At 37.5% G+C, this 14,965-nt stretch overlaps 1 protein-coding gene across 2 annotated transcripts in view; it reads right to left on the reverse strand.

Annotated features, from left to right (window-relative positions):
- Nucleotides 1–14,965, reverse strand: part of LOC148351697 (formin-like) — a 78,133-nt gene that overhangs the window by 17,637 nt on the left and 45,531 nt on the right. For both annotated transcript variants that reach the window (XM_088354198.1, XM_088354197.1), the window contains 7 exons: nucleotides 14,404–14,465; nucleotides 14,233–14,321; nucleotides 11,829–11,958; nucleotides 11,455–11,601; nucleotides 11,324–11,383; nucleotides 11,132–11,252; nucleotides 3,636–3,728 (listed from right to left, as the gene is read on the reverse strand). In XM_088354198.1, the coding sequence (XP_088210324.1) occupies nucleotides 3,636–3,728; nucleotides 11,132–11,252; nucleotides 11,324–11,383; nucleotides 11,455–11,601; nucleotides 11,829–11,958; nucleotides 14,233–14,321; nucleotides 14,404–14,465 (702 nt within the window). The remainder of the gene's footprint in view (nucleotides 1–3,635; nucleotides 3,729–11,131; nucleotides 11,253–11,323; nucleotides 11,384–11,454; nucleotides 11,602–11,828; nucleotides 11,959–14,232; nucleotides 14,322–14,403; nucleotides 14,466–14,965) is intronic.

Raw genomic sequence — 14,965 nt, forward strand, 5'->3', positions numbered from 1 at the left:
ACACAAATACATTCTGTCATCGATTTATAGCTTTATAAATAAATATTAGGTTATAAAAATACTCAGGAGCCGGATATATTTAGGGGGAGATTTCCTACGCTTTCGTACTTTACACATTTTCTTGGACCGAATCGAAAAATCATTACACTACAATTCGAGTCGATATTCTCTACATGCTCTTTAAATATAAACTGAATAAAATTAAACCATTTTAAAATCTTACATGAAAAGCAAAACTGGGAGTTTTTTCAAGATCCTATAAATAAACTAGTGGAGAGTTATTATCAGTTCCAGGGATAAAATGAGAAAAAAATGATCCAGTTCATCGATTACACATAAATACACGGTACGTTTTATGGTGCACTGTTAAACACAAACTCTTGTTCGTGTGGCTCCAAAGCAGTGCAAAGACACAGCGAGACAAGAGGGAAAACAGAGTGTAAAGCGCACGGATCACTGGCTTTGGGCGGTATCTACTGCAGAAATGGCCAGAGATCATACGGGGACATTTTAAGAGGGAGACCGAAGGGCGTTTGGGTTCACCTGCGGGCCCCGCTGCAAGGCTCTCCACAGGCTGGGTGACAGGTCAGAACTCCCTGTAAAGGGGCTTTCGTTGATCTGTTTGACCACATTTGAGCGTTGGGACACTGGATGTCCAGAAAGAGTATATAAACTAAATTCTAAAATGTGTCAAGCACATGCGTGGGCCTTGTCTGCTTTCACCTGGGTGACGCATCCTGATGACTCATAGTTTAATAGTCTTGGCCGTTGTTTGATGTGCAGACTTTTGGCTTTGTTAAATTTGACAGAATCATCGCAAATGAAGATTACGCTGTGTTCGAAACAGCTTGTGTTGAAAGAGGGGGTTTTCTGTGGCCTATACAAGTATCAGCTGTTTTCTAGAGGTTGTTTAACAATAAAAATCCAGAAAATAAGAGGATTATTAAAATGCCATTGATGTATTTCAATACTAAACAGTATTCTTGTTTGCCCGCATCCCTGCGTCCTAGGCGCATCATTTTTGCTGGGGACGCATAGTGTCAAATCAACGTACGTCCCCGGAACGCAACTTTTTTGACACAAAATTGTCATTATTATCCGATTACTTTTTTTTTTAACAAAGATTTACCGCACTCCAAACTTTTCGGCAGGCAGATCAGCCATTGTTGTTTTGGTCACGCGGTTCGAATTTTCGTCTGCACGCCGATCTCAGCAAACGAGATCTCGTTGCTTCGAGATTACGTCATTGTGGTGGTTGTCGTCGAGGGAAGGTGAAGGCTAAGTATGCCTCCGTATTAGGTGAAAATCAACACAAAATTGGTAATATCTTCAGCGTCAGTAATAAGTCGAAACATAATGCAGAAACTGATAACAACGGCAATAATTCCGGCACGAAAAAAACGGCGGAGAAATTCTTCGGAAGATCGCGGAGGCAAGCAAAACACGTGTATTCAAGCGAACGATTCGACGAAAGAAAATAAACAAAAGAATACTAGCAAGAAAATGACTTTTCTGCCAAAGCGGAGTTAATTATATTCCTGGTTACGCTATGAGGAAGATGATAATGGATTGGACCTTGAGAAGGCATTACAACTGTGGTGGGACAGCAAACCACGAAGAATATATGATCTGAAAAATCTGAAGTGATAACTGCTTTGTATTACCAATTAATTGATGATTAAAACTGCATGAATATGTAGATTAATATTTCAGTAATATTATTTTGTATAATGTACAATATTGTGAACTGAAAAATCTAAAGTGATAACTGCTTTGTATTACCAATTAACTGTGATGATTAAAACTGAATGAAAATATAGATTCATATAATTATTTCAGCAATGTTATTTGTATAATGTACAACATTGTTGTGAACTGAAAAATCTTGAAGTGATAACTGATTTGTATTACCAATAAAATGTGATGATTAAAACTGAATGAATATATAGATTTATAGTATATATTTGTCGCTGATTTACATTTTCAACCCCGATAACACAAAATTTTGCGGACCCATAGATCTCTGTTGGGACCCATAGATTTTTGAGCATGCGAGTCCCCGGGACCCATCACTTTTCAGAGGTAAAATGAACACTGACTAAAGAAAATTTCAGCACCATATTTGAAGTGAATTGTTTTTAAAGAAATCATTTTTTTGGATGTATTGATAAAAACTCAATAGTTGAGCATCAATATCCAGCTGGAAAACTGTGGACTAAAAATGGGATCAAAAGTTCATATTTTAAAAATATCAGCCATTTATTTGCAGGATTGCTAAAAAATAATCAGTTGACTATTGGTATCGGGCTGAAGAAATGTGGTATCAGTCATTCCTTAAAGAAGCTGTACGGGGTTTGGGACTTTTTTACTCACGGCCGTCAACTGCTGGCTTGTGTAATCATCGCAGCCTCTGTCAGCTTGCTCATGATGTGCATGCAAATACGCTCATTTCTTTGACATGCTTGAATAAATCCTAATTTTTGTCATCTTGGGGTAGGGGTTGGCATTTAGACTAAACCTAAAGACAGCATCTTCTTACTTTCACCGTTTTCATGCCTCACTCACAAATAGAAATAAAACTCCCAGTCAGGGACGAGCATGATGCCACTCTTCAGCACCCTCATTCCTCCTACCTTATGTGTTCCACCCCAAACAACTTTTCTAACAATACCATAAAACCAGATATGTACAGTGGGAAATAAAGCACAAGGGCTCTTTGAACTAAATTGGGAATTGTTAACACATTTAATATAGAAAATTTATAACTTTCAAGTTTTTTGAGGACACATCAAACAATACACCCCACATGTGATACAACAAAATAAATTAAAAAATAATATTATAAAAAAGTCAACATAATGGCCACTTGTATTGATCAAGGAGACAAATGATTCTCCATTAACATTGAAAACGTTTTTTTTAATCACTCTCCAAAGGTAATTGTACCAAACTGGAAAGCAATTGCAGGGCTTCTGGTCAGGCCTATGTTGAATAGCGGTTGAATAATTTTTATTTCCTAATTTTCAGACCAATACCTTGACATTTGACTCAAAATATTGCCAATTATAAAATACCTGAACCATGAATTAATAAAATTCCCTTTGCACCTTCCCTCATAGGTTACTAAGAGTGCTGATACCTAAAAAATGAGTCAGTCTTAATCATTCAGAAAGTGATTTAAAAAGCATGATGATTGTTTAAAGTTGAGGCAAAGTATGACAAAAATCTCAATTTCAATTAGTAAGCAGTATGCTTATTGGAGACTCAAAGAAGAACGAAAGTTAAGCATTATGGTGATTACGGGACATTTCCTACTTTTAAATGGCACACAATAAGAAAAACAAGTCACGTAACAGGAAAAAACTCAGTGGCTGTCATATTCTGCTTTTTTTCCATTGAAATTGTTTATATATTATGAATTTGAAGTGATTTATGTACCATGCTTTTGACTTTTCTACAGTCTTAGCATAGGTTTTTGGCATATTGGGTTGTCATTAAAGGAATGGAATTCCATTGAAAACCAAGGACCAACACTACATTTCTAAATTGAAACAAGTCCAACAATATTATCAAGTTGTAGATGAGAGGATTGTCATATTGTTCTATGAAAAAATATTTGAATATAATGACCTTACCTGTGGAGACAAAGCCCTCCATCTTGCGTTTGAATGGCTGAAGGTGTTCCTGCGCTGACTCAGCACACACCTTTCGCACATCTCGCTCGCAAGCTGATGGAAAGAGGGGGGAAATGATCCATTGTTAGCCATTGGAAAGGATTAAGAATGTATGACAGCGGGCCCCAAAAAGGCCTTTAATGACTAACATAAAGCTACATAAGCAATTAGGCGAGAAAGAAAAAAACGAGACGGGCAAATGAGCTGAAGGTTAAAATAACGGCATGGTTCCGTCAGAGGTGACTGTGCATGTGCGTGCGCTCTGTTTCCTGATGGGTTTTCACCACCGTGCCAAATGACGTGACTCGTGCACGCTTGCAGGAAACAGCGGCGACTATACATGTTCCAACTGATACCTTTCCCACTTCCTGTCAAAAGTAAGTCTGGGATGCAATGCACGCAGATGCCAGATGAGAGAACTTGGCACCATTATACAACCTGCAAGTAATTAATGACCAAATAGCTAAATTTTAATGCAACAAACAAAAGCATTAAAAGTTCTGTGCTGACTCTTTGCAAAGTTTGCACCTGCAGCTCAGTTTACTCCCTCTGTTATATTTATTGGTTTTCTGAAGAAATCGCAAAGTAAATGTCTGCTTTCACTGCGAGCGGCAAAATTGAGATTCACCTCCTAAATCCACAAGTGCCAACCATTAGGACAATATAAAAACGCCCTACAAACACAACAAACAAAATATCCTATTTCGACAAACCACATTTCCTCTGCCAAAATACCTTGACTCCAAAAAGGTCGATTAAAGTAAAAATAGAGCAATTTAGAAATGGGTCCATTCAAAAGTGGTCAAAAATATCTATAAAGAATACTATACTTTCTTCTGGAAAGCATGGTTCATTGATGAAACTTTGTTTTGAAATGATGGTTCTTCAATTATAAAAATGTGTATTTTCATAGAATTTATGCTTTACAATAATACAAAAATCTCTCTCTCTCCCTTTATATATATATATATATATATATATATATATATAGCGGTAGCTAATGAGATGATATATATATATATATATATATATATATATATATATATATACATACCGCAAATTCCGGACTATAGAGCGCACCTGATTATAAGCCGCACCCACCACATTTTAAGAGGAAAAACGATTTTGTACTTACACAAGCCGCACCTGTATATAAGCCGCATGCGCCCACATTAAAAAAAATACAACACAAACACAAAATCAACCCAGACCCGACTTTAAGTCCCGCGATTGTAACTGAATATCCTTCATTAAAGTACACAGTTCAAAAATCACAGCCGACAAAATGAACGGAAAATGATACCGGTACTTAAGGTTTGATGCAGACCGGCAGAGTCCGGGTCCCGTTGAAAGTAATCCAAAGAAAAAAGTGTATATTTCCAAAGGTTAAGGGTGGGAAAAATATATATCCACTATTATCCGCCGTGTTCACAAACACTCACCTTTACCGGTCCCCACTTCCCGTCAGCCCGCGTTTATTACGCTCCTTCTTTTTAATTCGCTCGTCCAAAACATATCAGAATAAGTGTCCAAAATAAATACAAATAAATACGCTACAAAAATATACAGTTGCAAATACATATTATACATGAGTACACATATTTACAAAGAAAGACGGTACACCGAGAGAGTTTTCAAAGCTTTAATAATAATAATATAACTTTCATCCGGGCAGTTAATGGTAGCAACACGCTAGCAACACGCTCGCAACACAGTAAACGGGTCTGTTAAAAAAACATACCGTACTTGTAAAAATCACGGTAAACCGTCCTCATCTTTCTCCTTAGAACTGAAGCCATCAAAGTAGTCTTCCTCAGTGTCGGAAAGAAACAGTGTCATATAGACGTCGTCCCACGCTCCCATCCACTCCTGATTCTGTGCCCTCCTCTCTGCAGCAGACCGGCTTATCGGAACCCGTTGGTGATAGTGGAATTTTTATGCTGCCCCACGCTGTCAGGATCCACTCGCAGACTTGCGAAAAAGTTGCCTTTCGCATGCGGCCAGTTTTAGTGAAAGATTTCTCGCCGCTAGTCAAGCCAAGAAGTTGCAGTCTTCCTCGGCGCATATATTCCACCGGTCTAAATCTTACCTTTTGTACTCAAGCGCCGCTGGCGGTCGTTAGAAAAATTACGGTATTTTCCACACTATAGGGCGCACCAAGTTATAGGGCGCACCGCAAAAAAATAGTTTTTGGTCCTATATCTTCCCTACATAAGGCGCACCAGATTATAAGGCGCTACAATGGGAACGTCGACAAAACAGTCAGATAGTTCAGTCAAACTTAATTGCAGGTTTTGTTTTGCCCCTTTAGCCTATGCGAGCCTGTAAATGATAAAAAGGATCCGCCCCCTTTACCTCCGAATAACTTTAGCCAATAGTGATCGATTCAAATGATGATTGACACATTGGCTGGGAAATGAAACGCTGTTTGGGGGAAAAGTAGCGACTTACAGTCCGGAATTTACGGTATATATATATATATATATATATATATATATATACAAACAGGGATGTGTTGCCTTTTCTATAAGGCTTATATCAACTTTGCATTTTTTGCTGCTCCAAACATGTATTTGTTGTGGTCCAAAATGGCTTTTTTAACATTATGGGTTGCCAACCCCGTACACTTGTATGAGGTACAAATCGAAAATAAATAAATAAAACAAAATCTTGAATATATATTTATAGTTATTTAGCTATTGTAGCTACATTAGCTACTTAACTAGATCAATTGTGAATACTTTACATTATTTGGGCGCCAAAACGGTGATAGAGATTTTGACAATAACATTATTTTTTGTTATGTTGGGCATTCTAAAATTTTCTTTCACAATAAATACGTAGTCCAAATTATATTTATATATATATATATATATATATATATATATATATACATTATATATAACTGACATTATATTTTACTTCTAGCTATTTAGCTAATACAATGTAAACCTTTTCACTGAATAACATTAATACTGCATAACTTTTATTGCCACAAATCAGACTGCATATCGCCTGCGACAAAATATAACGTTTATGGTAATATTAGTAGTTCAAAGAGAAACACAGTTTTAACTTTTACGAAAAAAAACAAAAGACGACTCAGGCTGTTTAAGGTAAAAAATATTCTTATTTGTTAAAAAAATTAATGATAAATTATGTCCAAGATGTATTCCACACAGGAAATGTAAGTGTGTCAAAATCAATTCTTGTGTGCAAACTATCTCTATTGGTGACAGTCAGGCAGACAGTCTGGAACATTATGGGAGACAGGGACTATATCTTCAAATGTTGATTCAGCATCTTTGGCGGGTCAACTTTGTCGGTGAGTAGATATACCGGGGGGAAATATTTCTGGTATGCTTCGGTCGTTTACCGGTTTGGTGACAAATGTTAGCGCTGTGTTTTATAGGCTCCGTTAAATCAACAAACCTCTGAGAGAATTCAATGCGCTTCTGAGCTAGCGAGAATTTGCAAGTGCATCCAGGCAGAAGTCCACACACAAGAAATAAGCAGGAGTTTAATACACGTTGGTGCATAAGCACCGCTTATACGTTTTTTGCAGAAGTTGCAAAAGATGCTGAAAAGTATTCACTGGCTTTGGTCAAAGCAGATTATTGTGACATTGAGACTGAGAGTGGTAAGAAAATTAATTATTATTTTGGTTATTTCGAATTGACCTATGAACTTAAAAATGATTTACATGTCAGAATGAAAAGGAATCCAAAAGTATTCAATTGTTACAATGTTTATCACAAACCACAGGGAAGTTTTGTTTCCCTCATTTGTAGCTCTAGTATATCATTAGTGTCTTTGGGGGAGGTGGCAATCAATAAAGTTTTGTACAAGATTCCACACATGGTGTTCCGAGCGCAGCCTCCATTGTAAAACGGACTTCAAGACTAAAAGCCGTGTCTGAAACTGACATTAAGGGGCAGTTAAAATCAGGACACTGTCTGATTTGCCACAGAGGTGAACACCGAGCTGCGGGAGAGCTTTTTGTGAAACACTAAACTTCGTCAAATAGCAAAAGGACTGTGTTTCTTTTTTTATTTTATCTCTCTGGGAGCATTTCCTTGTGTTGTTCTTCTGTTACTTAAAGGCACGTTCATAGAGGAATGACACAATGTCAAAGCATCAAAATGCTCAACTGCTTTACATGTTGTGCAAGTTTACTTTTTTTGTGATTGAGAAAAGAAAAGAAAAGCACTTTAAAAAATGTATCTCAGATTTGGTTACCGCTCAATTTGACACATTTTAGAGATCATGGAATTTGGAAAAGTTTATTTGCATTAAAAAGTAAATAATTTTGTAGTGCTGACCCTAACCTTATAGACAATATACGGACAAGATGTATAGAAATGCAGCCACTTAATGTATCATTAGAAATAAGTCAAGTTTATTTTTAGGTATCAGTTCAATATATAACCCAAATGATTTGGTGGTGAAATATTATTATACATATGCAAAACTCACACAGTAAAAAAATAGTTCTTTGCTTGACTGGCAGATATTTTTATTTATTTATACAAGAATAGCGATATTTGAAATGGCCAATATGATCTATGGCAAATAGCAGATAATGTTGTTCATTTTAAGGCTATTTTCTATTTTACAAAAATATTTGAAATCAAAAAATTTGAATCAAATGAATGTTTATATATGATTAATTAAATGTTGCTGATTACAATCGGTTGTAATATTTTACAATTTGTTTTTTGTTTTTACTAAAATGAAACATATGTTTAAAATGAGCAAACATTATTCACTACTTAATTTAGAGGGATTTATTAAAAGCACATATTACGAAAACATGTGACTGGAACTTGCATAAGAGATGTTATGCGTCATAAAAAAACAAAAACATAATTATTATTGACCTAAAGTCAATTTATTCACTTAATTACCTTTGAAATCATGTTTTTTTTCTTGAATGTTGTCATGTTGGAATCTTTAGTGTTGGCACAAAAGTGAAGCCAAAGTAATTTGTTTAAATAAACCTAAACTTCAATTTAACATTTAGGTTTTGAAATGAAAATACTAAATATATGAAATATATAAAACTTAATGTTAAGGAATGTCATTTTTTTTTAGAAAATTCACCATTTATGAACTGATACTTTATTTTGCTGAATAATGCGGATTTGAACTTTCTAACATGGAGAACCTTTTTCCAGAACCTAAGCAACTTTTTTTTCCTCAAGTTTCTAGCTGGACTGTGAGAGTATATATGCTGGACTGTTTTCTAGCTAATATAACGATATGTGTAAACAAGTATTGATACCCTTATTAACACAAAAAGGAAAAAAGGATGGGTGAGACATACAACGAAAGTTACAAAAGGAACTACGGCTCCATGAGTCCCGTACGACCGCCAGAGCATCTATTTGCTCAGAATCCCTGTGTTCACGCCAGAAAGTTCTGAAGAAAACGTGGTGTGGTGAGATAGGAATTTATAAACATTCTTGGCAGCACAGGTGTGATGAATGAATGACAACATTTTTGTTTGCATTTCTCGAACTGCGCATGCTCAAAGGTAACATTCAGTGCTTAAAGCACCACATCTAGCAGCCGGGAGAGATGAAATATGACTAAAACCAAGAGGTCCAAAGATTGGAAACACAAACCTAAGATTTAGGAGCCAAACATGTTCCCTGTTCCTCAACTGCCCTACCCATGATTCATTATGTCAATTTCATAAATAAATAAATTAATGTGTGAGCTCAGAATCTGAGAGTAGATTGTGATCCTTTGGGTTTGATACACTCATTGTTCTCAAGGTCATCGGCCTCTCCCCAAACAGGAAACCCCATCAATAGTGGATCAAATTTCTGCAAAAGCACAAGGCTACCTTAATGGACGTGGAACCAGATGCACAGTGGACATCAACTCAACACGGTGTGCATTTACAGCTCAAAGAGATATACATTTTGTGAAACAAATTAGCTCCAAAATGTCATCAATCTCAGATTGATGTAAACTAATAACAGCAATGTGGAAAGTATTGGGCTTACTCCAGAATAGATGAGCCAACACTTAGTCTCTTGACCTTCAACCAAAGGTCAGTAAAGATACTAAAGTCGCCGCCTCAGGACCAGGTAAGAGGCTGGAGAAAGTCCCATCCCGAAACGGGCCTCAGTGTGTGTTTTTCACACCGTCTACAATGTGTTTGCGCTAATTAAGACCAGTTGCTTTTTCTGGGCGAGTTTATAACAGGCAGGCATAAATATTTATTCCCGGAGGCTGTGCAGGATAATAGCTGGTGGGAGTCATAGGTGGGGCTCAACTAAAGTCCACAATCCAACGCCTGCCCTGTAATGCTTTTACCCTGGAGGACTACCGTGCCAGACTGTGCAGTGACAGATCAAATAGGAGCACTCATGTGTTGCATTTATTGTCTTCGTCTCTTCCATTTTCCCTCATAAATGAGTGACAGCTTGAGGTAGGTTTGGCGACTTAAGGAGACTTTTTGTATTTTTCCCTCAGGTCACAGAGAAGAGAGTTTTAAAAGCAAACTTAAAAAAATGTAGGGGAGATCTGAGACCGAATGTAATTGCTTTCACATGCGTATTATTGGTTGATTTAAATACCCACAGACATAAGGAGCACACCGGGGTATCGCCTTTAACCTCTATGCGGCCTTAGCTGACCAAAAGTGACTGGCTGGAAAGTTGACGCCAACACTGACGCCGCTGCATCCATGACCAGGCAACATTAAAAAACGAGGGGTTCTAAAGTATACGCTGGCAAAAAAGCTAAGCCAATGAATGTACCCAACACGTTTAGCAAGAAATCGAGTTTGCTAGTATGGACAATCACGTATGATGTTTTACTGCACCTACCATTTAAGATAGAAAGTAATTTTGCATTGTAAAAACTTGATTCATTTAACAATAAAACAATACTCATTTGAATAATAAGCAAAAATACACAAACTTTCATATAAACGTGCAGCATTTTAAATGCTAATAAGTATCGAAATTTGGATTTACTTTACATTACTTGAGGCTCACCTTAAGGGAGCTGATATGATTTTGTACGATCTTGCTGCTAGCAAAAAACGTTGTGAAAGGCTGAACACAAAAATAATAAGAAAAATGGTGCGTTTGGGTCACTTCGAGTGTTCATAGTTTGTAATTTTTATTCCACTAATAAAACAGTGTCATCTAATCATCAAATACAAGTGTCCCTTTAAGATAAATCTATGGATATTTAAAAGAAAAAGAAAAGTGTTAAAGTATTGTTTTATATTTGCTCTTATTTTTTATTCTATATGTCACCGGTGGTCACAAGGGCCATAGTGTTGACACCCCTTGTATAAAACACAAAAAGATTACTATACGACTCATAAACACTCAACTTTCCTTATTAGGAGCCAATAATAACGCACCACAATGAATTTAATTAAGGTTAAATTGGAAAAAAAGTGCGCAGATGACAGTAGAAAATTAAGTCACCTGTCAAATCCTTTTTCAGCTTCCTGATGTCTTTTGTTAAATCTTCGAATTTGACTTGCGCGGCCTGGAATAATTGTTGCGGTTCGGGCAAAGGGTACACACTCTTGTCTGTGCCGGCATCCTGGAAGGAACAAGACAATTTTTTAAATCGTGCAATTTCTCAACATGAGTGTTTAAGTAAAGAAAACTTACGCTATCAATATTTCGGAGGTAGTACAGGACCACATAGTCCACCAAGCTGATATGATTGTCCTGAAATAAAAAAAAAAAATCAAATGATAATTTCCACAGCATTTAGAGTGTCAATCTTCAAAGACTGTTACCCTGCTTTTGACATCCTTCAATTTAGGGAGGATCTCAAGAGTGAAGCCGTCAGCCTGACCTCTTGTCCGGTTCCCTCCGTTCATATAATTCCCAAACGCCAGAACGACACCCATCACTTCACGTAAACGTTTGCACTCCAGTAAATCCTGATAAACACACAACACACAATGGCCCATACAACTTAACATTGTTGGGGGAATCTTTGGATTGTATTCCACTATGATGGAAATAATTTGATGACAATGTATTAAACTCAGTGAAAAATACCTCAAATGAGCAAAATGTTCTGCTAATCGTTCATTTTTACTCGTGTTTAGGGTTAACAGATCTCTGTATGTGACAAAATAATGCCTAAATAAAGTGTTGCTCTTACTTTGCAAACGCTCTGAATGATTTCCACCTTGCGACGGATGGAAGTAATTGTGTCGAGAAAAACTGACTGGAAAATGATGCAGTTGGCTCGGCCTGCAAAGTTGGGAATCTGGGAGAGCTCATACAGGAACCTAGAAAACACAAGGGGTGGAGAAGAAACGGGGCTGTGATGTGTTATGACAAAATTAAACAAAACGTCCGACAGGAAGTACTATTCCGGACCCTTGGCAGGCCACGCTTCCCTGCATAGTCCCAGCTGAGTCAGGGCTGGTGCACCCTGGCGGGTAACAGACAGATGGTGTCGCTTGGCTGGCCCCAAAAGGGCCGCAGGGTCGATGGGGAAAAAGGATCGAGCGGCATCCAGAGACTGATCAAAGTTGGCCCAGGCCCGACGTGGGCCGACTTTTGTAAACAGCGGCGTGTCAGAGGGGAGCGGAGCTGTAACATCCGGTGTGATTAGAGCTCACTGACACTGAGTAGGGATGACTCAGGCAGCCATAGTGACAGCTCTGGTCAAACATGGAATTGGAAGGCCAGGCTTAGCGGCACCACTGGATCCAGGCCTCATTAGCCGACCCGAACTACTTAACCCTGACTACATCGCACATGTCTATTACCGAAATCCTTGATTGCAGAAATTTTTCTACTTTTTCAGGAAAAGTTTGTTGGATTCTTAATCCTATACTCAGAAAAAAATGGGTCAAAAACAACCTAAGTTGGTCCAAGGGAACAATCTGCTACTTGGTTTACTTGACCCAGCTTTTTAGGTTGTTTTGTACAAAAAAGATTGTTTCAAATTATGTTTTGTTAATGGGTACAATTTTAAGATTAGGCAAAGTAACCTTATCATCAAATCTGGCTTGAATTTAGCAATAATTACGTTCTTGTATTGGGCAGCATGGCAGCGCAGTGGTTAGCGCGTGTGCGGGACAGTTCTGAGGTCATGAGATCGAACCTTCCTATGTGGAGTTTGCATGATCTCCTGCGTGGGTTTGCCCCGGGCACCCTAGTTTCCTCCCAAGTTCCAAAAACTCAAAGTCATGCAATATAACAGCAGTGCAACCAAGTGTAGTGCAAAATAATGCATGTCAGGTTAATTGGCGGGTCCAGATTGTCCCTAGGTGTGAATGAGCAAGCGAGTGAGTTGTCTGTCTCTGTGTGCCCTGCGACTGTCTGGCAATCGGTTCAGGGTGTCCCCTGCCCACTGCCCGAGGATAGCTGGGATGGGCTCCAGCACCCCCGTGACCCTACTGAGGATAAGCGGTGCAGATAATGGATGGATGGACGTTCTTGTAATACCCATCTGAAAGTGTTCTTTTAGTTTTTCCGGTGCTAGGCCAGAGTTGCTCAACTTTGAATAGCAAATCGTGCAGATAGGACGTTGACTACTATTTCGTTTCAAAATACATTCATTTTGTACATATTAATTCAAAAAATAATTTCCCCTCGACATAGTATGGGTTGTAATACAAAAAATATTAAACAACATACTGCAAATATTCGTATCGCTAGCCACTGCGATGAATTCTGTACTACTAATATGCCATGCAATGTTAAGTAATTATAAGCAGACAGTTATGGTCAAGCAGGGCATGGCATTGTGTATGGAGGTGATTTATTTTTCTTCTTGTATAGGCATGATGAGTCAGTGTGTCTTAACTTCCGTGGGAGAGGCTCCACCAAACCCTAAGACTGACTCTCCAAACCCCTACGGTTTGATCGAACTCCTTGGGGTTTAATCGAACACCGGTTAAGAAGAACCACTGCTTTAAAGCAACCAAAATTGTTAATTTTGTTTTAAAAAGGGTCAATATTTTTAGGCTTGTTTAAAACAACTGCTCAAAACAGCACATTTTCATTTCAACTCACGAAAATTGTCATCTTTGTTAAAAGATTTTAATACATTGTGTTCAGAGTTCTACAAAATACACCCAAAAACAGTCCTGAAAAAAGCGGTGATCTTATTTTAAATTCCCTAAATGCTGCGATGTGTTTAAACCAATAAATGGAATAATTGTATTGAATGAATCAATACATTAAAAAAACATACTCAGTTTAACAAACTAAAAAAAAGGGATTTTATTTTACAAAATAACCCGAAGGAACTGGGTAATATTCGTTGAAAACAACCCAAAACATCATGATTTTCTTTCAACGTAAATAAAAAATCTTTTGTGAGACTAAGTGGTTGGCGAGATAATGAACAAATGTATTGTTAGAAAAATATAGGCTACAATTACTCCCAAAATTCCTGATGCATATTATGTTTACACTAGCATGTGCACTGTATGAATTTATTCTAATTTGATATTTCACATACTCTTGGGACCAGACAAAAAGTAACTTATTGACAAATGATGAAGTGTGTGATGCACTTTGAACAGAACATATAGGAGGCGTCTTACTGTTCAGGTTTGTCGAGCAGTTTGATTTCATCTTCTTTGGAAGTCTCATAATGCTTTTTTATCTTGACCAGCTCATCCGGAGTAGCTCTCTGTGGGGGAAAACAGCATCCGATAGCATATAATATATATTAAATCATATACGAGATATTCTACTATATTAAATGCACTTACATTTTCATATAAAGCTTCAATGTTTTCCAAATCCACCACAGAGTTATCCACAGTTAGAACAGCTGAAAAAGTAAACGTGATATTAATTATAAACAGTGACTCAAATAAATAAGAGAATGAGAGAAGATCTTGGCGACACTTTCTGCCTTTTAAACTTTGCCAGAGTGTTGTTGAGAACTTGTCATTCACGCTAATAATGGGAACTCCTAATCAAATGCTTGTTTGTAAAGTGATACACGACATCCAGTCAATCTGGATTAAAAAAAGATACAACAATTTAAAAAACACATAGGTTCCATAAGCATACAACAGCTGAAACCTCTTTTCATCACAATATAGCATGATCAACTTCATTTCCCACGCGTTTTATCTTCATCCACATCATGTGTTTCATGTAAATATTATTGACAGCGCTAAAATGCAAAGTAATTCCAGCTCTGTGTCTGAAAATCGTCACAGCTTTATAGCTAGTTCAGGGGGACGACCAAATGGGATGGTTCCATCCATGCTGGATCATCTGGCACAATGCATCTGCCCGGAGTGAGCCAACTACAGCCGCTTC

Source organism: Urocampus carinirostris, chromosome 15 (assembly GCF_059441175.1).
Source record: "Urocampus carinirostris isolate Australia breed hairy pipefish chromosome 15, RoL_Ucar_1.0, whole genome shotgun sequence".
NCBI lineage: Eukaryota > Metazoa > Chordata > Actinopteri > Syngnathiformes > Syngnathidae > Urocampus > Urocampus carinirostris.